The 27,664-nt window shown below is 57.2% G+C and overlaps 1 protein-coding gene across 1 annotated transcript in view; it reads left to right on the top strand.

Annotated features, from left to right (window-relative positions):
- The window catches only part of COL6A3 (collagen type VI alpha 3 chain), a 60,220-nt gene that overhangs the window by 6,204 nt on the left and 26,352 nt on the right, over positions 1-27,664 (top strand). Inside the window, exons 3-22 of the mRNA XM_040972431.1 lie at positions 9-611; positions 5,715-6,299; positions 7,726-8,325; positions 9,716-10,288; positions 11,450-12,052; positions 12,856-13,461; positions 15,268-15,882; positions 17,341-17,940; positions 19,445-19,782; positions 22,162-22,240; positions 22,923-23,068; positions 23,588-23,680; positions 24,035-24,088; positions 24,752-24,823; positions 25,338-25,364; positions 25,468-25,512; positions 25,609-25,662; positions 26,675-26,737; positions 26,871-26,936; positions 27,291-27,344. Coding sequence (XP_040828365.1) covers positions 9-611; positions 5,715-6,299; positions 7,726-8,325; positions 9,716-10,288; positions 11,450-12,052; positions 12,856-13,461; positions 15,268-15,882; positions 17,341-17,940; positions 19,445-19,782; positions 22,162-22,240; positions 22,923-23,068; positions 23,588-23,680; positions 24,035-24,088; positions 24,752-24,823; positions 25,338-25,364; positions 25,468-25,512; positions 25,609-25,662; positions 26,675-26,737; positions 26,871-26,936; positions 27,291-27,344 — 5,876 coding nt within the window. The remainder of the gene's footprint in view (positions 1-8; positions 612-5,714; positions 6,300-7,725; positions 8,326-9,715; positions 10,289-11,449; positions 12,053-12,855; positions 13,462-15,267; positions 15,883-17,340; positions 17,941-19,444; positions 19,783-22,161; positions 22,241-22,922; positions 23,069-23,587; positions 23,681-24,034; positions 24,089-24,751; positions 24,824-25,337; positions 25,365-25,467; positions 25,513-25,608; positions 25,663-26,674; positions 26,738-26,870; positions 26,937-27,290; positions 27,345-27,664) is intronic.

The raw sequence follows: 27,664 nt of genomic DNA, 5'->3' as shown, positions 1-27,664 counted from the left end.
CTTTCAAGCACCAGACTCTGCTGACGTTCTTTTCCTTATTGATGGATCAGACAACACCGGAAGTGCTCATTTCGCAGTCATTCGCGACTTCCTTGTCAATGTGCTTGACAGACTCTCGATCGGAGCTCAGCAGATCCGAGTGGGGGTGGTCCAGTATAGCCAGGAGCCCAGAACCATGTTCCGCTTGGACAGCTACTCCGCCAAGGCCCAGGTTCTGGACGCGGTGAAGGCCCTGGGGTTTGCTGGCGGGGAGCTGGCCAACCTCGGCCTGGCCCTGGAGTTCGTGGTGGAAAATCACTTCACCCGGGCTGGGGGCAGCCGCGTGGAGGAGGGGGTGCCCCAGGTGCTGGTCCTCATAAGCGCTGGCCCGTCTAGTGACGAGATTCGCGACGGGGCGGTGGCGCTGAAGCAGGCCAGCGTGTTTTCGTTCGGCCTCGGCGCCCAGGCCGCCTCCCGGGCCGAGCTTCAGCAGATAGCTACCGAGGACAACTTGGTGTTTATGGTCCCGGAATTCCGTAACTTTGGGGACCTCCAGGAGCAGTTACTGCCCTACATTGTTGGTGTGGCCCAAAGGCACATTGTCTTACAACCACCAACCATTGTCACACAAGGTACGTATGCTCCTCTCGTATGTGTGTGTGGCAGGGGGTGTGGTGTGGGGTGGTGCGATGTGCCCTGCTGGCTGTTGTCACTGAGGTGGGCACCGAGAAGCTGGCCTGCAGAGAAGCTGGCCTGCAGAGAAGCTGGCCTGCGGAGAAGCTGGCCTGCAGAGAAGCTGTAAGTACGCAGAGCCGTCCTGCTGAGATGTGCTGAGTCCTGAGCTTTATGTTTGATTGCTTTAGTGTGTGACGAGACTGAAGACTCACGGGCGAGTGTGAGTTGAGAAAGTTTAAACAAGCATGTGTGGTGGAAAAAGATTGGTTTTAAGATGAACCCAACAGGCCTCAGGGAGGTGATTGAATCAGCCTGAACATGCAAGCGAGGGCCTTGTACAGCCCTGGGTCAGAGAGTCAGGCCGATGGCATTGACCTCCTGTGGGTCAGAGTGTCAGGCCGATGGCATTGACCTCCTCTGGGTCAGTGTGTCACGGCCATGCCACAGAGAGCTTCTCCCCCAAAGAGCTGGAGCAGTGAGGGTCCCCTGAGAGCCACACCTCTGAAGGTAAGGAATGTGGAGAACTTGACATGAATGCCTGCTTGGGCTGTGCTTAGTGTATGTATATTTAGTGGCAAGATTACAGCAGACTTGGACATGGAGGGCTTGGGGCAAAACGGGCCAGTGGGTTACCCCAAAGAACATCACACCCTCCGAGTCCTACAGCTGATATTCCTGTAACAGACGCTGGAGACACATGCGGGGCAGCGAGGACACACAGATCTAGCCGAGAGCTCGGTTGCTTTCCAGATGGTATGGGTTTCAGGAGTGAGGCCAGGCAGGTAGGGTGCTGTTGGGTACATGTGGGACATGGTGACCTACACGGTGTTTAAAAACACCCAGCTCACTTCCTCGTCCTGGCTGCACCTAGCGACACTTTAGCAAGACCGGCAGTAAAAGACAAGACTGTCCCTCCTGATCCTAACTGGGTGATGGGCTCAGTGCAAACTGCTGGACAGGTGCTGAGTCTTGGAGGGCTCTGGCTGCTGCTGGTGACAACCGACTCCCATCGTCTCTTGTGGAGTGACCCATGATCACAGCCGGCTCCTGCTTGCTGGCTTCGTAGGAAAAGGGCCTGGGTGAGGACCTGGCACAACAAATTCTGCATTCTGCTTTACCTGCCTCCTCAGTATGTTTTCTATGCTTCTTCAGGTAGGAAAAATGATTAGCAATAATTCAGCAGTAAGCGTGTTTGAGGGACAGCATTGCATGAAATTTAAAATGGGTCATTCTAAAGTCTTAATGAAGAACCTTTTCTTAAAAAAGGATTTATTTTTATCGAAAAGGCAGATCTATAGAGAGGAGAGACACAGAGAATATCTATCTGCTAGTTCGTTGCCGAAATGGCTGCAGCAGTCAGAGCTGAGTTGATCCAAAGCCAGGAATTAGGAACTTGTGGGTCTCTCACATGGGTGCCCGGACCTAAGGCTCTGGGCCATTCTTCACGTTTCCAGGCCATAAGCAGGGAGCTGGATGGGAAGTGGAACAACCAGGACATGAACCGGTGCCCATGTGCATGCCAGTGCATGCAAGTGGATGGTTAGCTAGCTCAGCCAACTGAGCCATCCCGTCAGCTCCCAGTGAAGAACTTCTTTATTGCCACATGAATGGAGCAACCTCCACATGGTAGCATTTCACCCATCATGAGTTCTTCGCGTAAATATAAAGGTGGTCTCCGTTTCTATCCAAGGCTTGGGAAATACAAGAGGAATTAGCTTGATGTGGTTTCCGCACAGACTTTGGGGTGCAGGGACCGTTGCAGGCCGAGAGCTCAGGAGTGTGGCAGGGATGCTGGCATGAAATTACTCTCTAGACAAGCCAACTCATGACATCTGTGCAAGTCACAAGGCCAGGGCACTGTGTTGTGAGTTTGAACTCATTTGGGCTTCCAGCTCATTAGAACTGGCGGAATCCTCACTGACCAGACGGTGTAGACAGGGACCCAACCTGCATCCTAGAGTGGCTTGAACAGGCAGTGTAGACAGGAAGAACCACGGGCCCCAGGGGTCGGGACCTGCCTGCGGCTTGAACAGGCAGTGTAGACAGGAAGAACCACAGGCCCCAGGGGTCGGGACCTACCTGCGGCTTGAACAGGCAATGTAGACAGGAAGACCTGCCTGCCCAGTGCTTTGAGCTGCTCACACTCACTCTCATCGTGGCATTGCTTTGTGGCCCTGACAGTTAAGGACACAGCCAAGTGGAAGTTTCCTGCAGCCCAGTTCCTCTGGGTTTGTGCATTTTTGGAAGCAAGCCAGCCTCTTTGTGAGCAGTGGGGGACAGTGGCCTATGGGTGGGAGGCCCATCTCTGGTCCTTGGTCCCATATCAGTGAACTGTGGGCAGAACTTGGTCTTTAGTCTCTTGCATTTATGGCGAAGAACTTGTACTAGACAAAAACCCGTGTGTTCCCGGAGAAGTTAGCATCAGAAGCCCTGTGCAGCCCCCCACTCCCTTTACATCTCCCCCAGCAGCTCCTTGTCTGTGGGTCTTGTCTAAATGTTAGTGACCCCCTTGCAGAGACTCAACAGACAAGTCCTCACCACCAGGCAGGTGTGGGGCTGCAGCAAGCCCTGGAGACATGGTGCTGCTGAGCAAGGTGGACCTGGCTGGTCTGTGCCATGTCAAGGGGAGACAGCAGCAATGTGGGGTAGTCCTAGATGGCCACAGTTTAGGTGAAGACACTCACAGGGCCTGAGGCACGCCAAGAAGCAGCGGGGTGGGCAGGAGACGAGCAAGTGAACAGAGGGGAAAGGGCCCAGCAAAAGGAGTTGCAGGTTGGGCAGTTGGAACACACAGATGGGGGAGACAGACAGCAGTGCCTGATGAAGCAGCTGGCTTAGTGGGGAGAGAAGCATCAGCTTTGCTGTGGGGTGTGTCATCGGAGGAGAGATAGAGGGAGAGAGAGAGGGGGAGAGAGAGGGAGGCCCATAGGAAGAGCCTTGAGCAGTAACAGTCGTAAAGCAGGGGAATGGGAACCAAACTCTGGGCAGGGGGTCTGGGAGGATCATCAGTGATGGGAGCACACAGGAGTGTAGGGTGACAGGTGGGGGGACCGGGACTCCTGTGCCAAGAAACCCCGGAGGGAGACAACCACCAGCGCCCCCTGAATGTACCACATGGCGGCACTGGTTATGTTGGCAAAGCAATGTCCTTGGGCAGCTGTGCTGGGGAGAAGATGGAATTGAGGGTAGGCAAGGAAGAGGGGAGGGGCTGTCTGCCACAACGGCTCCCGTGTCCTTGGTGATGCTGTTGTCAGGCAGTGGCCAAGAGCAGAGGCAGGATGGAGTCAGACTTTTAGGTGCAGGTTAGCTGCTGGCCTTGGCCACCCATGTGTGGTCTGGAATCCCCAGTGTGGGTCAAGTCAAAGTCACTCAGCCAACACAAATGTGGAATGGTTTTGGATGTCTCAGTCCTTACATATTGGGGTGTGCTATGGGTGAGGTGCTCCCCAGGCCTTTACCTGCCCGTCAAACCCCCATGGCCTCTCACCAAATCCAAAGGGGGCAAGGAGGACCCAAGGTTTTGTGTTTTACCGGATGTGGATGCTGGTCCCCCTTCTCTACCCCTGTGGGACTTGCAGTGGTACCACAGGACAGGCGTGAACACGAGGGACAGGGAGAACAACACAGCTCCCTCCAGGCCCCCGCGCTGCTCCACGCCGACGACCATGATGAAGGGTGCAGCATGCAGGGACTGAAGCCTGCCCAGGGGTTCTGGGCGTGTCCGTCTGCCCTGGATGAGACTCACTGCCAACATGTTGGTGGCAATGTGGAGTATTCTTCCTGGGGCAGAGCATGCCTGTGTGTGCATGCGTGTCATCTCTAAGGGTGCAGAGGGCTGAGGAGCCCAGTGGACAGCAACACCGTCAGGTTTGTCCGTGCAGACATCTTCGTATTTATTTAAAAAATTTATTGATTTGAAAGTCTGAGTTTCCGAGAGGGAGAAAGAGCAACATGTGCTCCCATAAATTGGTCTACTCCCCAGCTGGTCGCACTGGCCACGGCTGGGCCAGGAGCCAGGAGCTTTTTCTGAGTCACCGTGTGGGTGGCAGGGGTCCAAGCAGTTGGGCTGTCTTCCGCTGTGTTTCCAGGCCATTAGCAGGGAGTCGGATCAGAAGTGGAACAGCTGGGACTTGAACTCGCTGCAGCATAGCACCGGTCCCTTGCAAGGATATTTTAAACCAGAAGCGAAGGGGCAGCTCAGAGACATGGAGGTTCTCAAACGAAGGAAGTCAGGAAAGGCCGGAAGGGGTGACCGTGCCCAGGTTGCTTCCATTGCCCTGTGGTGGCTGGGGGCTGCAGAGTGAGGGGGCGCAGGCGGGCTCTGGCCTCCCACCCTGTCTGGAAGCGCTCAGGTTTCTGGGCTGGGCGCTGTGGTCTGACTGAGTTTTCTGTGCTGAGTGGGAGTTCTCAGCGTGTGTGTGTGTATGTGTGTGGGTGACTGCTTGCTCTGATTCCCCCTAACTTATCACAGTGTTCACACATCACATGTCCCTGGTGTGAAAACTTGTGCTGCTTCCTGGCTTTGGTGTTGATTTTTCTTTCTTTACAAGTTTTATGTTGCCAAGTAGGGCTGTTTATTTTTGTTTTGGAGGGGGAGGGCATGAGAGATGAAGAAGTGGAGGATAGAACTGAAGGCGGGGAGGGGGGCGCTCGGTGTGGGGTGATACGCTCAAGGGGCCTCTGAACTTAACACTGAGTATTTCTAAAACCAAGACCGTGAGCAGCTGAGTCACCACTAACGACTTCTGTAATTAGTCATTCAACTTGTGATTTCATTCTGGCCAAATTATATGTTTATGGCCGCAAAGAACTAACATGTTAGTGACCACATGCTAAGCAGTTAGCTGCTGCAACTGGAATTGCTTTCTAGAAGGTTCTCCTGAGCAGGCAGGGTGGGAGGGCAGGCTGTACCCAGGGCTCACACGTGTATCGTGGCAAGTCCCTGGGGCGTTGGCCAGCAGGGAGGGTGATGTCTTTGGAGGGCAGCTGGCTTCGTAGAACGCCATGCTGAATGTCATTGGCGAGGTGTCGTCCTCACTCTGTGATGTTGTCGCCTACAGTCGTGGAGGTCAACAAGAGGGACATAGTCTTCCTGGTGGACGGCTCAGCCAGACTGGGACCGGCCAGCTTCAACGCCATCCGAGAGTTCATCATCAAGATCATCCAGCGGCTGGAGATCGGGCAGGACCTGATCCAGGTGGCGGTAGTCCAGTATGCGGACAGCGTCAGGCCCGAGTTTAACTTCAACACCTACCAGACCAAGCGGGAGGTCATCACCGCCTTGCGGAGGATGAAGCTGCTGGACGGCTCGGCCCTCAACACGGGCTACGCTCTCGATTTCGTGCGCAACAACCTGTTCACCAGCTCCACCGGCTACCGGGCCTCCGAGGGCGTGCCCAAGCTGCTGGTGCTGCTGACAGGTGGCAAGTCCCAGGATGACATCAGCCAGCCGGCCCAGGAGCTCAAGAGGAGTGGCATCCTGGCCTTTGCCGTGGGCAACAGCGTGGCCGATCAGCTGGAACTGGAGGAGATCGCCTTTGACCCCACCCTGGTGTTCACCACGACCGAGTTCCGGGCCGCCCCGCTCCAAAACATGCTGATCAACTTGCTGGCACCCCTGCGTACCCTCTCTGGGACCACGGAAGGTATGGTGACCATGGCTCCAGACACAGCGGGGTGCTGTGCAGGCAGAATCCTTGAGAGTAAAAGCCCAAAAGTGTGATTTGGGCTCGGCTAGGGTCAGTGGTGAAAAGCTGTGGGAGCAAGAGTTAGTCTGGATTCCCGTTGGGCTCGGGTGAAGAGCTGTGTGGCCCCAAACACCCAACAGGAAGAAGCGTGTGACTTAAGCTCTGGGTTCCGGGGTTGCCTGTGTGCGAGGCTGTGGTCGGGTGTCCTCCTTGGCCAGGTCCCGGTTGCTTTCCGTTTCTGCCCGCCCCTCACCCCTTTCTTACCTCCAGGACGGAGCCTGGCTGTCCTTCCCGACCTGTGTGCAGCACAGGGGGAGCACCGAGAGCGCCTCCCCTCTCCCTCTGCTCTCCTTTCCATGCATGGGTGGGGGGAGTACATTGAAAGGCGGGGCAGAAGAGGCCACGGGGCTGCTGTGGGAAATGTACTCTGAGGCAGAATAAAGGCTTATGAGCGTAGGGAGCGAGTAAATGCAGGCCACCGTCCCCCATGAAGAGAAGATGCATATCATGGACTCCGACTCTGCACCCCCACTCCCCGCTCCCCCACTGCAGGGCTCCCCACACATCCCTGGACGGCACGGACGCATGCTCTCTCTCTGCTCCTCTGGAAACCTCTCTCACCCTCCTCTCTTCTGCAATCCCAGCCCACAGCCAAAGTGGGACAAAAGGAGCTGTTCAGTGCAGATGATGGCGAGACCACGGGGCAGAGGACGGGGCTGGGGCTGGAGCTTAGAAAGCATGCTTAATGTGTGCAGGGAAATGCTCGAGACGGGGAGTCAAGGACAGCGGCCAAGGACAGCAGATCCGCATTTTACCGGGTCCCCCGCTCTGCTCATCCTGCTCTCCTGGATGAGCTCCAGGATCTGTTGTTACTGCCTGGCAATGTGGTGACTCCTGGTAGGAGAGTTTGGTTGAGAATGGCCAGTAGGAGGTCCCAGGGAACCTGAAACCGAGAGCCAGTGGGTTTCAGCTTCAAGGAGCGCATGTCCTCAGGTGAAACTTGTAGGCTGCTGGAGGTGGTTCCTGTGTAAACGGGAGCAGGTGAACCTGCCTGTGTGTGTGGGCATGGGGTTAGTGCCACCGCAGGGCATAGCGCCTGTGCAGATCCCCGCTCTGGGAAGATCCTGAGGACATGGCAGGCTGTGAACACTCTTACTTTGGCACTGTCTGAATGCGTGAGCCCCCCGCTGTAGGCTTGCCTCGCTGGCCTGGGTCACCGCTGGAGGACCACAGCAGCCACCTGCTGTGTCTGACGGCGTGCTTTGCTGCACTGCCTCTCTCTGCTCTCCACGTCAGGCATGTGTGCTCGGAGTCGCGCACACATGAGGACGGCCCCTGGCTGGGGTCGCGTGCGTCTCACTTTGTTTTCTATGCTTCACCGCAGTTCACGCAAACAAAAGGGATATCATCTTCCTTCTGGATGGATCGGTCAACGTGGGCAAGACCAATTTCCCTTATGTGCGAGACTTTGTCACGAGCCTAGTGAGCAGCCTTGATGTCGGAAGGGACAGCATTCGTGTCGGTTTAGTGCAATTCAGCGAGACTCCGGTGACGGAGTTCTCCCTAGACACGTATGAGACCAAGTCGGAGCTGCTTGCCCACGTGAGGCGGCTCCAGCTGCAAGGGGGGACGGGCCTGAACACGGGCTCTGCCCTGAGTTATGTCCATGCCAACCACTTCAGCGAAGCCGGCGGCAGCAGGATCCGCGAGGACGTGCCGCAGCTCCTGCTCCTGCTCACGGCGGGGCAGGCGGAGGACTCATATTTGCAAGCGGCCAACGCCTTGGCACGGGCGGGCATCCTGACCTTTTGCGTGGGGGCCAGCCAGGCCAATAGGGCCGAGTTGGAGCAGATTGCTTTTAACCCCAGCCTGGTATATCTCATGGACGATTTCAGCTCCTTGCCAGCTCTGCCGCAGCAGCTGATTCAGCCCCTAACCACTTATGTTAGCGGAGGTGTGCAGGAAGTTCCACTCGCCCAGCCAGGTAAACCCGCCTGCCTGCACGGGTCTCCCTCTGCTTCCCTGGACGCCGCCCCTGCAGGTCCTTCACCCAGCTGATCTCAGGAGCCTGGCGAGCTGTAGAAAGATGGTGGGCTCTGGGAGGGGGGCTTGTGCCACTGTACCAGCAAGTTCAGCTTCTTGGTGGCAGGGTGCCTACAACAGCCAGCTCATGCTTTGTCCAGCACTTTTCACCCTTTATTCTGGAGTGGAAATCCAGCTGGCCGAGACTGGGAGGCGATGGGGTCATGCTGGAGAAGCCTTCAGTTATCTAAAAACTGAAACTATTTTCTTTTGTACAACTTTAAAAAAAATCATTTACTTTTATTTGATGTAAAGGGCAGGAGAGAGAGAGAGATCTTCTACCATTGGTTCACGCTCCACATGTCTGCAGCAGCCAGGGCGAGGCTGAGTCAAAGCCAGGAGCTAAGGACTGAATGTGGCTAACCTACTTGGGTGGTCGGACCCCAAGGACTGCAGCCTCCCCCCACTGCGTCCTGGGGTTGGCTTCAGCAGGTGCTGGCATTGGGAGCAGCCCTGGGGCAGGAGCCCCGGGTGTGGGCAACCCCGAGTGGCCTCTGCCTCGATGCCAAGCACACAGGCTAGCTCGTTTTCTCCAAATAGATTTTGTGTTCTAAACTGGCTGGAGTTTAAAAGCACGTGTGAAGTGTGGTATAGAATGGTTTCCCGGAGAAGTTTGGATCCTCCTTAATTCACACAGGGATGTGTTTGTTCCACCAGCTTGCTGGTGTCACATGGATAGGCAGCAAGATTAACTGAGGGAAACCTGGCCATAGCAGTTCTAGAACTCTCTGAATGAGAAGCAGCACCCCGCGCATGGTCCCCTGTGGGCTGTGCACCTGTGCTTTCTGCTGTTGGATTACTGGGCTTCGGGAAACATAGGCGGAGGAATGATGGGCATGTTTTAAACCTCATCCGTTCAGGGCTGACACGTGGCAACTTCACGCTCTCTGACAGCTGACTCTTGCCAGTCTTTCTCCCGCAAATGAGGCCCATGCTTGAGGACGGAGTTCACTGAGGGTCATGCTGTCAGTCACTTCCTTTACGGGCATCTCGAAAGAGCTGTCTGCCCTCCTGGGCTAATGCCATGTGTTGCAAGAACAGTACCAGCCAGTGGGGTATTGTCAAGGATACGTGACCCTGGGCTGGGTAGGCTGAGCGAGGTCGGCTGTCGTCTGACCCTCACACTCGGCTTTGCAATAGGACATTTCTGCAAGGCATGCATGGTTTTGCGCCTCTTGCTGGTACAGTGGCAGCGGATGCATGAGTGAGGGATGGTGGCACTGGGCTGGCAGCCATATGGCACCTGCTGCAGTCTCCTTACTCACTGTGTCCTGGTCAAACTTTCTTTGTAGAGAGCAAGCGAGACATTCTGTTTCTCCTGGACGGCTCAGCCAACCTCGTGGGCCAGTTCGCCGCCGTCCGCGACTTTGTCTACAGGGTCATCGAGGAGCTGGACGTGCAGCCCGAGGGCACCCGGGTGGCCGTGGCTCAGTACAGCGACGATGTCAAGGTGGAGTCGCGCTTCGACGAGCACCTGCACAAGCCAGACATCCTGAACCACGTGAAGAGGATGAAGATCAAGACCGGCAAATCCCTGAACCTGGGCTACGCACTTGACTACGTGCAGAGACACGTGTTCGTCAAGTCGGCCGGCAGCCGCATCGAGGACGGCGTGCTGCAGTTCCTGGTGCTGCTGGTGGCTGGCCGCTCCTCCGATCGCGTGGACGGCCCGGCTGAAGGCCTCAAGAGGAGCGGCGTGGTGCCCTTCATCTTCCAGGCCAAGAACGCAGACCCCGCCGAGCTGGAGAAGATCGTGCCGTCACCCGCCTTCATCCTGGTGACAGAGTCACTGCCCAAGATCGGGGACCTGCAGCCGCAGGTTGTGAACCTCCTGAAATCCGTGCAGAACGGGGCTCCAGCGCCAGGTACAGCTGGGCGGGGCGGGGCGGGGCGGGCGGCCAGTGCACGCGGCCAGGACCTGAGCAGGGCAGGTGGCCAGCGTCAGCTCCCCGGGGTGGGAACCCCTCTGAGGTTCTCAGGGAGGCTGGGAGATAAGCAGAAATTTACACTTCTGTAGAAGGAAAAGCTTGTTCACCTTTCAGCCGTTCTCTAGGACGACCCAGGAGAATCAGGGTGGTTGGCTTCCGTATCTTACAGCGGGGGTCTGGGTGACATTTCCCCTGCTGATCCGCTTGTGGCTAAAGCAGAGAGCTGGACGCCTCCTGTCCCGTCTGCAAGAGGCCAAGGGTGACCGTGGCTTTGCTGTCCCCCCAACTCCTCCCAGGCTGGAATTTTCTTTCATATGTAAACTATGTAAGACTATATTCATTTATTTGAAAGCAAGCTGGAGGGAGAAGGGGTAGGAGAAGCGAGGCTCACTCTTAATGACCACAAAGCTGAGGCTTGGCCAGGCTGAAGCCAGGAGCCAGCAACTCCAGCTGGGTCTTTCATGTGGATGACAGGAACCCAGGCACCTGGGCCACCTCCTGCCTCCCCCAGGTGGACCTGGAGTGGGGTGTGAGTACCCCAGGTAGAGGCCTGACCACCTATGCCACAACACTGCCTCCCTCAGTACATCTTGTGGGAAGCGTGAAGAATTCTCCATGAAGGTGCCATGCTGAGCATACTGGCCTCCGGTCGCGGTTACAGCCCGGTGGCTTCACCTGCTGTGCTGTCCTGGATGACAGCTGTGTGTGGATCCTGAACTTGGGGAGCGATCTCCCTGGGCTGGGGGCCAGGTGTCCATAGACTAGAGGTGGTGTGGGGCTGCCTGCTTCCCAACCTTTGCCAGCTCTGAGAGGTGCCCGCATTCCTAGGCTCCTGGCCGCTACTGCAGCCCCGGGGCCAGCTCTGACTCCTCTCTCTGGCCCTCGTCTCTCTTTGAGACTGGTGCCATGAGGCCCCTCTGGGCCACGATCTCCCTGACTGTTAGGTTCTCACTGGTTGGACCTGAGATCTCGCCCTGCTCCCACACTGGGGGATTTAGAGCTGGACCTCCGCAGGGAGCCAGCTCGCGGCCCTGGCGCAGGCGGGTGGTCATCCACAGGGCCCCGTGTGACTCCTGGCTGCTTTCTTCCCAGTCTCAGGGGAGAAGGATGTGGTGTTTCTGATCGATGGCTCCGAGAGCGTCCGCAGCGGCTTCCCTCTGTTGAAAGAGTTCGTGCAGCGAGTGGTGGAGAGCCTGGACGTGGGGCCCGACCGTGTGCGAGTGGCCCTGGTGCAGTACAGTGACCGCACCCGGCCCGAGTTCTACCTCAACTCCTTCATGGACCAGCAGGGCGTGCTCAACGCCATCAGCCGCCTGGCGCCACTGGGCGGCCCCACCCCCAACACGGGGGCCGCCCTGGACTTCGTCTTGAAAAACATCCTGGTGGGCTCCGCCGGCAGCAGGATAGCGGAGGGCGTGCCCCAGCTCCTCATCGTGCTGACGGCAGACAGGTCCGGGGACGACGTGCAGGGCCCCTCGGTGGTGCTCAAGAAGGGTGGGGCCGTGCCCATCGGCATTGGCATCGGCAATGCTGACATCACCGAGATGCAAACCATATCCTTCATCCCCGACTTTGCCGTGGCTATCCCTACCTTCCGACAGCTGGGCACCGTCCAGCAGGTCATCTCGGAGCGGGTGACCCAGCTCAGTCGAGAGGAGCTGAGCAGGATGCAGCCTTTTTTTCCACCCCAGACGGTGCCAGGTGAGGAGGGAGTTTGGTGGGGCTGGTTGCAGCTGGGGGGTGGGTCTAGTTCTTTGCAATCACCTGGGACCACTTGTTTAGACTCTGGGCTGTTGAGACTTTTCAGGTCTGCTTCCTCCGTAACGCAGAGCACCAGGAACAGAAGCTGTGGGTTAAGTTGGGATCCACCTGCTGCTGGGCGCCGTACCTCCAAAGTCCTCCCAAACTCCCAGCTGCTCAGAACCATCTCCTGCAACCCTCCACCTGCTTAGCTTCCTCTGCTCTCCACCCGCTGGCCCAGAGGAGGGCACGGTGTTCCCTCCACCTGTCTGAGCTTGCTGTGGCTGCCACCTTCCCCTCCTCTCGTGGCCATCTCCTCTTTACAGACTCACTCACACTCCAGCTTCCTCCTCCTCCTCTTCTCTGAATCCACCTCCAGGTGGCCTTCCTGCTCACTGTTCCCCAGAATACTCTGGGCCAGCTCCCACCAGGTGCCCAAGCCCAGTGGGTCGTCCTACCTGGCCTGCGAGGAGCATGTGCCTGGTTGAGGCTCTCTCGGTCCCGAGACAGAAGCCTGTCCTGGAGTAGACCCTGCTGCTCTACTTCCTCATGCTTTACGGTTTTTCCTCTGCTCGGCAACCTGCAGACTCAGATGCATTCATGGCTCATTCCGTGGACCACTCTGGCCCAGTGTTCTAACACAGGACTTGGTGGTAGGATCCCTCACGTGCAGGGCAGTGACTGTATGGCAGACTGGTGGGCGGCTCGCTCACACCATCTTTGGTGCCCACTGGGCTGAATCCCGCGGTGGTATGTGGTTGCAGGCATGAGCAACAAGAAGGACGTGGTGTTTCTCATCGACGGGTCCCAGGGTGCCGGCCCCGAGTTCCAGTACATCCGCACCTTCCTTGAGAACATGGTTGGGAACCTGGACGTGGGCTTTGACACCACCCGGGTGGCTGTCATCCAGTTCAGCGAGGACCCCAGGGTGGAGTTCCTGTTGAATGCACACTCCAGCAAGGATGAGGTGCAGAGCGCCGTGCGGCGGTTACGGCCCAAGGGCGGGCAGCAGGCCAACATCGGGGTGGCGCTGGAGTACGTGTCCAGGAACATCTTCAAGAGGCCACTGGGCAGCCGCATCGAGGAGGGCGTGCCACAGTTCCTGGTGCTCATCTCCTCGGGCAAGTCTGACGATGAGGTAGACGACTTCGCTGCCGAGCTCAAGCAGTCTGGTGTGGCCCCGTTCACTGTGGCCAGGGGTGCCGACCGTGAGGAGCTGGTGAAGATCTCGCTGAGCCCTGAGTATGTGTTCTCTGTCAGCTCCTTCCGGGAGCTGCCCAGCCTGGAGCAGAAGTTGCTGACGCCAATCACCACCCTGACTGCTGAGCAGATCCAGCGGATCCTGTCTGCCACCAGCTACCCTGCTCCAGGTATGACTGCCAGGCTCAGGGGTCACTCCCCTTGGGGCATCTTGTGACAGTAATATGGTGGTCTTTGAGGCCAGCTTGTTCATGGGTTGAATTAAAGTAAAGGTTGTGCCACTTGGCCAATGCCCACCCTTCCATTTCCACCGAGATACCTCTTAGTAGGAGCATGCTGTGTCTGTGGGTGGTGGTTGTGCCATGAGGCACCTCCATGGGAGGGTGTGGGAGAGGATACTCAAGGTCGAGGTGTGGAAAGGACATTGGGGAGCACACAAGGAAAGTGGATTTTGGCGGAGACTGAATGTTGTCAAGAATTAGAGGTAGTTGAGAGAGAGAACCCTTCCATCTACTGGTTCACTCCACAAATGGGCACAATAGCCAGGAGTTGGCCAGGCCTGAGCCAGGAGCCAGGAAGGTCATCTGGGTCTCCCACATGGGTGGCAGATGTCCAAGCATGCACATTGAATAGCAGGGCGCTCTTGGGACATTGCCCATACTTTGATATGACACTGGTGTCACAGTACTGGGTTAACTGGAAATGCTGCAACACCAGCCCCTGAAATCGGGCACTGTAATGGCTCTTACCTAGGAGAGTGCAGGCCTTGGCACAGGCTGGTGAGGAGGCAACGACCTCCACCATGTTGGCTGGACAGGGTCTATGGGTCTTTTGGGGGCACTGGATGCACTCCTGTTTTGTTGGTGGTCAGATGTGACACTAGAGTGGCCCCATTTCCATCCTGCCTGAGTGTGGTCACAGCCTGACCTTGTAGGATGCTGACATTCTGGGAAGGGGCGGGGCTGGCTCTCCAGGGCCAGAGGTTGCCTGTCTATGGCAGAGTGAGTGATTCTGGGACATGGACCTCTCAGCTCTCAGCATCCACTGCACAGAGACTGGCTGTGGAAGAGGCAGTGGTAGCAGAGTTCTGCCAGGTGACAGCTCAGTGATGGGACCAACGATAATGTCCTACAAACGGGCCAAGTGACCCACCCTCCCAGAAGCTGCTGTGACTTTGTGCAGGTTGAACATCCTTCATGAGCAGCTTTTTAGACCTCCTGAGCGACCCCAGGGAGGACAGGCGAGCTGAAACATGTGCCAGTCCTGACACCCACAGGGCATGTTGTCGTTGGGTCAATCTGTGCCCGAGGCAGAGTCTGAATGTGTGGAATCCAAACGTGGCATCACCTGAATGTCATGACACTGCCGATGATGCAGCATTTTGGGTTTCAATGCGTCAGGTTGGGGTAAAAAGCTGACTCATGGGTGAATAAGATGGGCAGTAGTCATGAACGTACCATGCACCTGCTGTGGACACTCTACAGAGATGCGTGTGCAGAGAGCAGTGCCCGGTGAGTGGGCAGACTGGGTCTGTGGCGACAGAATCGAGAACTTTCAGGGTCACCTCTGAGTGTGCTTTTTGGCCACGGCCGCCTCTCCTCTTGCCAACACAGATGTCAGACCCGCTAATCACCCACTTTCCTGGGGGCCAGAGTTTACAATCTGTGGATTATTGGTAAAGTCCACATCGGGTTTCGAAGGGATGTTAGCATTCTGTGAGTTAGCAGCGGTCCAGCCCTCAGAGCCAAAATCAACAGAGATGACTTAGAAAGAGAACTGAGCTGAAACAACTTTGGCTATTTACAAAAGGATTAATTTTTTAATCATTAATTTCCCCAAAAAAGCCCAAAACAAACCACATATGCTTGTCAGGGAACCCTGCAGCTGAACGCACAGCTCAGAAACGAGGCAGGAGAAGAGCCTGGTGGCGGCCGGCGCGTGCTGACCGGGCCCCTTGCTCGCCCCTTTCTCTGCAGCCGTGGAGACTGACGCGGCAGACGTCGTCTTCCTCATTGACAGCTCTGACGGCGTCCGACCCGATGGCCTGGCACACATCCGCGATTTCATCAGCAGGATTGTGGGGAGGTTCAACATCGGCCCGAGTAAAGTGAGGATCGGGGTGGTGCAGTTCAGCAACGACGTGTTCCCTGAGTTCTACCTGAAGACCTACCGGTCCAAGGGTCCCGTGCTCGAAGCCATCCGACGCCTGAGGTTCAAAGGGGGCTCTCCGCTGAACACGGGCAAAGCCCTAGAGTACGTGGCCAGGAATCTGTTTGTGAAGTCGGCCGGGAGCCGGATCGAGGACGGGGTGCCCCAGCACCTGGTCCTGCTGCTGGGGGGAACGTCCCAGGATGACGTGTCCAGGTTCGCACAGGTGCTGCGCTCCTCAGGGATCGTGAGTGTGGGTGTGGGCGCCCGCAACGCAGGCAGGACGGAGATACAGAGCATCACCAACGACCCCCGGCTGGTGTTCACGGTGCGCGAGTTCACCGACCTCCCCAGCATCGAGGAACGGCTCGCAACATCCTTCGGACCCTCTGGGGCCACCCCGGCACCTCCTGGGGTGGAAATGCCTTCTCCTTCTCGGCCAGGTATGCATGGGTGACCTGTGACCGCTGGGGCGTTCCACCATTGCAGGAGCAATTCCCACTCAGGCCATGAGTTCCTTCTTTTGGGGAAGTCTCTGCAGACATTAGCAACCAGGTAGTAGATGCTTTCTAGAAGGACGGGTGCATGGTCACAGGTCTCACATCCCCCTGGGGAGAACTGTAGCCCCTAGAAACGTGTCGAGGTCGGCCATAGGCACTGCACAGTGTCTGTGAAGTCAGCCGCCCATACCCCACTGACCACAGCTATGGAGTCAGCCTGGTCGTACTGTGGTGAGGTTCAGGGAGTCCGCCACAGTCCAGTACAACTTCTACTTCAGATTGTTGTGAACTTCAAGAAACCCCTCCCTGGTAGGACCAGAAGCCGTCCACTCCAGCCCACCCCTGGGGTGGGGAAGCTGTCCACCTCCGGCCTGTCCTGGGCCCCTGGCTGTCACCTCTGAGGCTGCCAGGAGCAGCCTTGGCCCTCCTCCCTGAGGTTGAGCTCTGCCATCTGGCTCTCCAGGGATGGCCCTCCTGGACCCTCTTTCTGCTGCCCTGGGGCTGGCTGTGGCACCTGCTGCACCTCCCACAAGCTCTACAACTGCGCCTTCTCTCCACTCCAGTCCCAACAGCTGAACTAGAAGCCGCAAACTGGCCTTCACTTGGTACTGCCTTGCAGCCAGAGAGCTTTTGGAAAACCCCCACTGTGTCTGCATTTGCTGTGCATTTTCCCAGTCCTTGTTGGCACTGCCTCTGCCCTGCCCCGCCTTCCCCAAGTGCCCCAGTCTGCCAACACTCTCTCTTCTTTTTATCAGAATGTTTATAGTGGATTTTCCAAAGCAGCTGGGACACAGACTGTCCAGGGCAGCTCCCTGCTGGATTCCTGGCATGAGCCTTGGGCTTCAGAAAGCTGCCTTTTCCTGATCCTCTCCCCTTCCTTTGGAAGATTTTCATCCTGTATCTTGATTGTCAGCAAAAATTGGGGGGCTGAGTTCAGGAATGAGGAGGTAGGGTGAAGGTTTTCATTGTGGTGAAGTTACCAAGACCAGTTTCAGCATTTCATTCTTTTTTCAAAGATTTATTTATCTATTTGTTCATTTATTGGATAGTCAGATATATAGAGAGGAAGAGAGACAGACAGGAAGATCTTGTATCCATTAATTCATTCCCCAAGCGGCCGCAATTGCCGAAGCTGCAGTGATCAGAAGCCAGGGGCCTCTTTCCAGTCTCCCATGCGGGTGCAGGGTCCCAAGGCTTTGGGACACAAACAGGGAGCTGGATGAGAAGTGGGGCTGCTAGAATACAAACCTGCACCTATATGGGATCCTGGCATGTTCAAGGCGAGTACTTTAGCTGCTTAGCTACCGTGCCGGGCCTTTTCGTATTTCATTCTTATCTTATGTATTTCTATTCTGGGTATGGGAACCTTGCTGGCCTCATTCTCGCTTCCACCACTTTTAGAGAAAAAGAAAGCCGACATCGTGTTCCTGTTGGATGGGTCCATCAACTTCAGGAGGGACAGTTTCCAGGAGGTGCTCCGATTTGCGTCTGGAATCGTGGATACAGTCTACGAGGAGGGCGACTCCATCCAGGTGGGATTGGTGCAGTACAACTCCGACCCTACGGACGAGTTCTTCCTGAGGGAGTACTCCACCAAGAAGCAGATCATTGATGCCATCAATAAGGTCATCTACAAGGGGGGGAGGCACGCCAACACCAAGGTGGGCCTGGAGCACCTGCGCCTGAACCACTTTGTGCCTGACGCCGGAAGCCGCCTGGAGCAGCGGGTGCCTCAGATTGCCTTTGTCATCACGGGGGGCAAGTCGGTGGAGGATGCTCAGGACGTGAGCATGGCGCTCACGCAGAAAGGGGTCAAGGTGTTCGCGGTGGGCGTGAGGAACATTGACTCGGAGGAGGTGGGGAAGATCGCCTCCAACAGCGCCACGGCCTTCCGTGTGGGGAACGTCCAGGAGCTGTCGGAGCTGAGCGAGCAGGTGCTGGAGACGCTGCACGATGCCATGCACGAGACCCTGTGCCCTGGTGTGAGCGATGTTTCCAAAGGTGAGCCTCTTGGCGTGCGCGGTGCATTCCTCCGCGTGCATGGTGCAGTGCTCCGCGTGCGTGGAGCAGTCCTCCGCGTGTGGGGTGCAGTCCTCCGTGTGCGTGGTGCAGTCCTCCGCGTGTGTGGAGCAGTCCTCCGTGTGTGCGGTTCAGTTCTCCGCGTGTGTGGTGCAGTCCTCCGCGTGCGTGAAGCAGTCCTCCGCATGCGTGAAGCAGTCCTCCGCGTGCGTGGTTCAGTTCTCCGCGTGCGTGGTGCAGTTCTCCGCGTGCGTGGAGCAGTCCTCCGCGTGTGGGGTGCAGTCCTCCGTGTGCGTGAAGCAGTCCTCCGATGCATTCCTCCGCGTGTGGGGTGCAGTCCTCCGCATGCGTGGTTCAGTTCTCCGCGTGCGTGGTGCAGTTCTCCGCGTGCGTGGTGCAGTCCTCCGCGTGCGTGAAGCAGTCCTCCGCGTGTGTGGTTCAGTTCTCCGTGTGTGGGATGCAGTCCTCCACGTGCGTGGTTCAGTTCTCCGCGTGCGTGGTTCAGTTCTCCGCGTGTGTGGTGCATTCCTCTGCGTGCGTGGAGCAGTCCTCCGCGTGCGTGGTGCAGTCCTCCACGTGCGTGGCGCATCTCTCTGCGGGTGTGATGTGGTCTGGTCCTGTCTGTAGTCACAACCCCCTAAGACCCCACGATTGCTCCACAGCTTTCTAGAGCATTCGGTTGGGGGGCTTTAAACTCTAGCAGACACCACGGTCCCAGTGCTCCTCTGACTGCTGCTGTAGGGAGCTCGTCCAATCAAGGCCCACGGGAGATGCACTGTTCCTCTTCCTGCCTCTGTTTACAAAGATTTCTTTATTTATTTGAAAGTCAAGGTTACAGAGAGGAGAAAAAGAGAGAGAGAGATGGAAAGAGAAAGTGTGCTTCCATCCACTGGGTCACTCTCCAGCTGGCCCAGGCTAAAGCCAGGAGCCTGGGACCACTTCTGGGTCTCCTGTGTGGGCCATTTTCTGCTGCTTTCCCAGGTGTGTTAGCAGGAAGTTGGCTGGGAAGTGGAGCAGTCGGGGTGTGAACCGGTGCCCGTGTGGGACGCCTTTGTGTCAGGTGGCTGCCGAGCTGGCTGTACCATAGAGTTGCACACCCTCCTCCTGTTTAATGTCCTGAATAAATCCGATTTATTGACCTGTGTTTCTGATCCTAGGCTTTCTAGATCTGCTGGTGCTGTCAGAGAATTTGCATCCTCCAGTGCTTCAAATTAAAGTGCAAACTTGGGTGGTCTTTGCATAGCAACTGGATGGTGTCCAGCCCAAACAGATCAGCAGCTCCAAACACACATGTTTAACCGCCAGGCCACTGCGGTTCCTCACAGCTCTTTGCCTTCATCTCTAGGGGCTGGGCGGGGGTGGGGGGCAGGTCTAATTCTTCCTTGAAGCACAGACAGACGCAGCGCTTGGCCTGGAACCCGAGGTTCAGGGACGCAGGGGGTGCCTGCCATGACGCGTGCTTCACTGCTGGCCTCTCTCCTTCCAGCCTGCGACCTGGAGGTGATTCTGGGCTTTGATGGCTCAAGAGACCAGAATGTCTTTGTGGCCCAGAAGGGTCTCGAGTCCAAGGTGGATATCATCCTGAACAGAATCAGCCAGATGCAAAGGATCAGCTGCAGCGGCAACCAGACACCCACGGTGCGGGTGTCCGTGGTGGCCAACACGCCCACGGGCCCCGTGGAGGCCTTCGACTTTGATGAGTACCGGGCGGAGCTGTTTGAGAAGTTCCGTGGCATGCGAAGCCAGCACCCCTACGTGCTCACAGCCGACACACTCCGGCTATACCAGAACAAGTTCCGGCAGTCATCGCCTGACACCGTGAAGGTGAGTGGGCATGGGGCACAGGCTCCTGGCAGGGAATTGCCAGGATGTCCTGGGAGGGGTGTGTCACATGAACACGCCCTGTGTGTGCGTGGGGTAGACCCATGTCCACTGCTTGCGTTTCCGGTATATTTGGTTAATTTCATTGAAGTGGTGTATCCTGCGGGTCAGTAATTGGGCTTGAACTCATGTTTAATTGTATCTTATCCAGCGAGTAAGTTGTGTTCCTGCCTCACAGTTCTTGTACCCACACTCAAACTGCACACGGGCATCACACCACAGATGCACGCACGCACCTCTGAGTGCCGTGTGAACCTGTGCAGGGTGGCATTGCCCGGTGCCTTAGCTGGAGCAACCCAGACAGCACGCGTTCATTTCCTCATGTCCTGGGCTGGAGGTGTGGACTTCCCCTGAGACCTCTCTGTATGTGTACAACAATGAAGCCTGGTTGGGTTGTGTGTATGTCTGGGGTACAATGTGATGTGCAATGCGTGCTGACCACAAGGGCGTGGGGCGTGGCTCCTGCTCTTGTTGTGGCTTCACGTCTGACTTCTTGACGCGTGGCGCTCGGTGAGCTGGGACAGCCCATGGTGCTGTGAGCACGAGCAGCTGACTCCCCGAGTGCTGCCGCCCTGCAGGTGCTGCTCTGCATCCCGGTCAGCCTTGCCAGCTGCCACCTGTGAGAGAAAGCATGACATGCTTTGCTGTACCTGGCTTATTTCCCACAATCCATTTTGCTGTAGATGAGAGAGCATCATGTTCTTTATCTGTTCATGAGCTGGTGGCCCATAGCTTGGTTTCGTATCTTAACCATTGTGAATGGTGACGCAGTAAATACAGGAGTGCAGGAGTATGTGACGGGCTGATGCGAATTCCCCTGGATAGATGCTAACAAGTGGAGCTGCTGAGTCTTTTTACAGTATTTCCTTTTGCTTGTTAAGTTTTACGGTAAAAGAAAAATGGTGGGGTTGGGGGAGGGAGAGAGGCTGCTGCTCTTGAGCCAGGGCTGAGACAGGCCCGAGCTGGCAGCTGGTCCCTTGTGTGTGTGGCCAGCTGCGGTGCCATCACTGTGGCCTCCAGCGGCTCCATGAGTAGGGATCTGCATCCAGGAGCTGGAGTGGGGGCCTGAACCCAGGAACTCCAAGCTGGAACACAGGCACCCTAAGGGATATCTTAGCCACGTCCAGGACAAGTTCTAGGCTGTTCTCTCTGTGGTCATCCAGACGGGTGACCCCGTTCAATGCTGCCCACTCTTTGGATCCTCGTCAGCATTGATGACTGTGTTTTTGTTGTTGTTGTTTTAATGAAACAACTGCCTCCTTCTAACTGGGGTGAGGTGGGATTTCACAGGTGCTTGGGTTTGCATTTCCTTGGCAATTAACGCCTTTCAGCATTTTTGCATAAACTTGGGGACATTTGAATTTCTTCTTTTGAGAAGTGTCTGTTCATACCAGTTGCTCATTTTTTTTTCTTTCTGTATTTTTTTTTATTGTTGTTAACATTGTATTATGTGATACAGTTTTATAGGTACTGGGGATTCCCCCCACCCCTCCCGTACCCCTCCCCCCATGGTGGATTCCTCCACCCTGATGCAAATTGCTCATTTTTAAGTAGGTTTTTTTTTTTTTTTTTTTTTTTTTGTGATGGGGAGCTTCGAGTTCCTTGCACATTCTGAACGCCGAGGCTTTGCCAGACGGGCAGTTTGCTGTCTTGGTTCTTGTCTCTGCTGTGGGAGGTTTCTGTGTTTATTGTGATCCCACTGGTTTTTTTTTTTTTGCGTTTGGAATCTATCCAAAGACATCATTGTTGAAGTGTGTCCCCGAATGTCCTCTGTGTATGAGGTCCCATGCTGCAGGGGGGCTGCCTCCCTGGACTTCATCGCCTCTCTAGAAACTGTCTCCCAACAGGCACAGTTTGGGGTGAGGCAGGGGTGAGGACTTCCACGCTGGGGTGCTGGGGGAGCGCAGAGCAGCAGAGACCCTCCTCTGAAGGCCACAGCACACACCCTCCATGCACTCACACTCACAGAGACAGCTCCCCACACGCTCACACACACACCACATGCCACACACTTCACACGGCGTGCCAGCACACACCACAGACACCCTCCATACACTGACACCCACACGTACAAACACACACATACACACACGTACACACACACTTACACCACATGAGTCCCTGCACATTCTCAAAACTCCATCACAAACTGAGAGTGGAGTGGACTTTTATTTTAGTGTCTTAGTTTTGCTTTTACAAAACAGTCAGTGGCGTATTGTCACTCAGTTGGTACCCTGTGTGCTGGCCCCGATCCACATCCTCAGGTGAGGTATGAGCCTTCCGTGGGCTGGGCTGGGGTCTGACGCTGACCTCCATCTGCAGGTGGTCATTCACTTCACTGACGGGGTGGACGGTGACCTGGAGGACTTACACAGAGCTTCCGAGGAGCTCCGACAGCAAGGTAGAGTCCAGGGCCTTCTGAGTGCCAGAGGCACCGTCCTGGGTGGGGGAGGCAGGGCACACTGCTCCACGGGAGGGCCCCTCTGTTGGCTGGAGTTGCCCGAGGAAGCGTGCTGCACCGGAGGAGTCTCCTCTGGGCACCTGCCCTCTGGTGCCTGTTGGGGCCTCGGCATGAGGCCCACAGGGGGTCCTTGTCAGGCAGCTTCATCCCCAAGTCCTGGTGCCTCGCTGCGTGTCCCAAGACCCATTCATCTGGGAAGCCATCGGGGGCACAAGAAGAAATGACATGAGGAATCACTCATGTGACTCCATGAAAGAGAATGCAAAGGAGTGAGTCTGCTCTGGGCGCTCTGCCGATGAGCTGGCTCTGCCCAGTGGTGGGAGTGAGACTGCCGGTCCCCAGCCCGCAGGACGAGGCTGTGGGGTTTCCATTCTGCCCACAGCACAGTTGCCTTAGGCAGGATGCCAGTCTCGGGGAGTCTCCGTGTGGGTGACTTACGCATGCCTCTCCCTGTGTCTACACTCACCGTAACCATCCAGCTAACAGGGCATGGTCAGTCCACCTAGCCTAATTAGTGTGAGGAAGCATGCTGAGGTTAAAGGTTGAATTTTACACTTAAATTTTCTTAAGAGGTTAAAAAAAAAGGTGCTGGTTAATTGCTATGGCCTGTGTCCCCTTGCAGGTGTCCGAGCCCTGATCTTCGTGGGCCTCGAGCGGGTGGCCAACCTGGATCAGGTGACGCAGCTGGAGTTTGGGCGTGGGTTTATGTACAACAGGCCACTGCGGCTGAACCTGCTGGATCTGGATTACGAACTTGCAGAGCAGCTGGTGAGCACTGAACGTTATCTCACACAAGCTCAGGAGAATGGAGGCAGTTCTGGGCTGGGGCAGGGCTGGGGCAGGGTGCCCGGGGCAGGAGTGCCTGGGGACTGCGTTCGATTCTCAGTCAGAACTGCCTTGCGGCCACTCTACGCGTGGATTCTGGAAACACCGCTGGGGCAGTGGGAGAGGTGGCCAGCCAGGAACGGGTGCCCGTGTCTGCAGTGGCCTGCAGGTGCCCATCTCCCCTTGACCTCCTGTAACGTTTCGCATTCCCAAAATGGGGAAAGTGCAGTCCCTAGGAATAAGGCCCTGTCTGGGTTCAGGAGCCCACAGGAGGAAGCCCACCCTGACCACCACCAGCTCCAGTCCAGGCCCTCCTTAGAACGAGGACCACCAGAAGCGATTTCATCTCGCCCCATGAAATCCACCTGCATCTGGTGGACTCACCTTCACCAGCCTATTAGTGACTCATTCTTTGGCAAGGAATGACTCGATAGTTAAACATGTCTGCTTTTCCTTTCTTAGGACAACATTGCTGAGAAAGCCTGCTGTGGGGTTCCGTGCAAGTGCTCGGGAGAAAGGGGTGACCGTGGACCCATTGGCAGCATTGGGCCGAAGGTAGGAGGCTCTTCCTGAACCTTGGGAGACCCTGGGTGTCCCTGGTCGTGGCGTGGAGGTGGGGGTGTGTGGCCAGGTCCCCCTCCCTGGAGATGGCCAGTGAACATCACTGAAGTGCGGTCAGCTGGGGTGTGTCGCCCCCGCAGTCGGGGCGCTAGCGGCCTTTCTCAGCAGAGTGGGAGCTGGGAAGATCTTGAGACAAAGCAAACGCGCCAGAGTCGCGCATGGGAACTGTGCAGTCCTGGGCAAGGTGGCGAGCCTCCTGCTCTTGGCCAGGCACAGGGCTGGCCGAGGCGTTTCAGGTGGACCCCAGGAGCCCGTGGGATGTGACCGAGCACCTGTTTCCTTTACTAGGGCATATCTGGAGAAGACGGCTACCGAGGTTACCCTGGCGACGAGGGTGGACCTGTAAGTGATAACGGCTTTAATTCCTGCTTTCTGTCCTGGTCTTTGGGGTCACTTGTGGAGTGTGCGGGCTCTTCCGCTGCCAGATGCCTCTCCCTTTGGGAGGAAGTACTGATTCCCAGTTCCTGAGAGACTTCCTCAGCCTTGTACATTGTGGATGGGTGGGAAAACCTGAGGGTGACAGGTGTGGGTGGGAAGTGTGGGCTGTGCCGGCTCCCGTGCAGGGGTGGAAGTGAGCCAGGGCAGGGCTGGGAAAGCTGGAGGGGGCACTGCAGGAAGCCCCCTGGAGGGGCAGCTTCCCAGGTTGTGGCTGAAAGAGGTTATTGGGATCCCAGGGTCAGGCTGGGGTTGGGGAAGGCCCAGTAGCAGGGCCCTCGGGAGCACAGCCTTGGGAGGGACTCCGGAGCAGGCTCAGCCTGGGGTGGGAACGGAGAGGATCCGAGGCCTTGGCTGGGGTGTTGGGGATGAGCACAGAGCTGGGAGTCAGGGCTATGCCAGGGCTCAGCCAGGCCAGCAGGGCCACTACACAGAGTGCTCCCTGTGCTGTGGCTCCTCTGGGACCTGCAGGTTCAAGGCCAGGCCCAGGACAGCGATGCTGAGGGCCTGGGCCTGCCCTGGGGATGTGAGTCCAGGGAGCCCCTGCCATGCCTTCCTTTCTCTCCACAGGGGGAGCGTGGGCCTCCCGGCGTGAACGGCACACAAGGGTTCCAGGGCTGCCCGGGCCAGCGAGGAGTGAAGGTGCCGTGTCGGGGTTGGGTCTTCTCGGGACTCAGTTTCCCCAAGTGCCTCTCTGTTCTACGTTGTTAGTGGGGCTTTGACCTTTGGCAGTCGGGCTAGTGAAGGGAGGGCTGAGGCTGGAAGGGAGGGGGCTCAAGAGGGGAGCAGTAGACCTTCGGGGGCTGGCAGGGAGGCTGCAGTCCCCTGGCTTTGGCCTTGGACCCTGGGAGGAACCGGGCAAGTTGCAGGGGGGTGTGAGAGGAGGCATGGCTGGTGGAGGGAGGGGCCGCGAAGCTACGTGGAGCCCCTTCCTTGACTTTCTGGGGCCAAGACCACCCAAGTAAATTTGCTTTCCGGTGCCCGCTTCCCCCACCCCACATGCTCCTGGGAGGGGCAGCCGAGGAACTGAGGCCCTAAGACTGAATTTTCGAATGCAGTGACAGTCCCGTGAGTGGGGATGGGCACGCTGCTCCTCCTGCCTGGGGACCCAGCACACAGGCAGGGCCGACTCAGCTTGCCCTCTCTTCCCTTCCAGGGCTCCCGAGGATTCCCGGGAGAGAAGGTAAGCCTACCTTTGTCTTACCTGGACGGCTGCCTGTGGGCTCTCAGCTTTCCCCTTTGCCAGGAGTGCTCTGTACTCACCCGGCTGTGCTTGTCCCTGCCAGGGTGAACTGGGAGAAATCGGCCTCGATGGGCTGGATGGCGAAGAGGTAAGTGAGCTCTGAGTCCTGGAGCTTCCTGCGGTTCCTGCAACTCGGCAGTAGGGAAGCTGGCCCGGCCTCACTCGTGCGCCTCGCCTTTGGCAGGGAGACAAGGGGCTGCCCGGGACGTCGGGGGACAAAGGGAGCCCTGGCAGAAGGGTGAGTGGGCATCGGGCAGCGCTGATGCGCTGGGATGCAGACGGGTCTGTGGGGCAGGATGTTCCTTCACCCCTGTGTGTACATGCGTGTACTTGCGTGTGCAGGTGTGTGTGTGTGCATGTGTCTCTGTTTACAGATTTATTTATCTGGAAGGCAGAGAGGGTGGAGGAGGAGAGAGAGATCTTGGGTTTTCTGGTTCAATTCCCAAGTAACCACAATAGCCAGGGATGGACCAGGCTGAAGCCAGGAGCCAGGAACTTCATCCAGGTCTCCCACATGGATGCAGAGTCCCAGGCACTTGGGCCGTCCTCTGCTGTTTTCCCAGGCCATAAGCAGGGAGCTGGGTGGGAAGTGGGGCCAGCCAGGCTTGCTCATATGGGATGCTGGCGTCGTCCCATATGAGCTGGGGTCGTTGTGGCTGAGCCTGGTGCTCCACAATGCCGATCCCACGGGAATGCTTCAGGCGCACCTGCTCCAAGCAGCCCTCTCCAGCCTCGCCCCGACCGCTGTGAGCTTGGTGGCCCCCAAGTCCCTCGTCTGTGCTGACACGAGGCATGGCACTTTCTTATGGAGAGCCCGTGTCGCAGGGTGGCAGAACTGATTTATTTTGCTGCAAATGCTTCAGTGCGTGGCTCAGAGTGGGTCCTCGGTACAGATTTGTGGACTGACCGGTGGGTCAGTGATGCCTGGAGGGCGCTTCGTGCCTTCGTGGAATTGAGGAAATGCTAATCCCCTCTCCGTGTGCGTGTAAGATGGAAGGCTGATTTCCAGGGGGAACAGTCAACATCTGACATGTGCCGGGAGTTTTGTATGTGTTAGGCCTCTGGGTTCCAGATGTGGGTCCAGCTGTTCTCACCACACGCGCACAGTGAGTCCATGAGATGACAGATGAGCGCACCTGCTCCACCTCACTGTCCGGTCCAGCCTTCTGCATCACTCTCAGGGACGCACAGTGAGCCTGCAAGATGTGGGAATACCTGAACGCGACCTTCTGCTTGCGTTTCTCACCTAGGGGGACAAAGGCCCGAAGGGGGAGAAGGGAGAACGTGGCGATGTTGGGATCCGCGGGGACCCGGTGAGGACCACCCTGAGCTGGGGTGAAGGCGTGGGCAGGGGCCTGTAGGGGAGGGGGGGTGGGGAGGGCTTAGCGTGGACCCAGCCTTGAGATGCGCTCTGCAACGCTCATCCCTCACCCTCGACACCTACAGGGCGACTCGGGACGGGACAGCCAGCAGAGAGGACCCAAAGGAGAGACGGGTGACATCGGCCCCATGGTCAGTGCTGCCCCTTTCGAGGCACCCTTGGGGCTGCAGGGCGGCGAGAGGCCGACTGCAGAGTCCCTGAGAAACCCAAGAAGGAAGCCCCGTGTCACTGAGTGACCTTCACTGGGTGGAGTCTGTGTCCCTTAGATGCTTAGGGAAAGTGTCCCCTGGAGTGCCTGTGGACGTGGTGATGCCCCAGGGTCCAGGCCTCCCCACCTTGCTGCCCTCTGCAGCCAGGGTCCAGTATATTCCCCAGCCCACCCAGGGCTGCCCTTTGGCAGCCAGGCCCCTCCCACCATGGGCGGGGCCTAGGCTGTGACATTTTGAACCATGGGAGCCTCCTGTGCGTTTTTCTCCCCACATCAGGGTCTCCCGGGCAGAGATGGAGTTTCTGGAAGTCCTGGAGAAATCGGGAAAGATGTGAGTGTCCTCAGGCCCTGGGGGAGGGGATTGTGGGGTTCTGCGTGGTGCCCCTGGGCCAGTACCCCTGGACTCTCCAGGAACTTCACAACCTCTTTCCTTAACAGATGCCAGAACAGCGTGGGCCTGGGGTTGGTAGAGAGCAGGTTGCTGGGTTGTGGTCTGGGAGCTGGGACCCCCCAGAGCACGGGCTGGCACCTGCCGTGGGCCCACAGGCTGCGTCAGCCCTTGGCAGAAGGCAGCTGGGTGGTAGACAGCGAATGGGAAGGGCTTGGCTAGTTCCTCAAGTCCTGCGGCGTACGAAATCTTTCCTTCCAGAA

The sequence above is a fragment of the Ochotona curzoniae genome, unplaced genomic scaffold, assembly GCF_017591425.1.
Source record: "Ochotona curzoniae isolate NIBS_2020 unplaced genomic scaffold, NIBS_Ocur_1.0 contig_2294, whole genome shotgun sequence".
In the NCBI taxonomy this organism is placed as follows: domain Eukaryota; kingdom Metazoa; phylum Chordata; class Mammalia; order Lagomorpha; family Ochotonidae; genus Ochotona; species Ochotona curzoniae.
The sequence above is the reverse complement of the archived record's forward strand: the minus strand, read 5'-3'. Positions and strand labels throughout refer to the sequence as shown.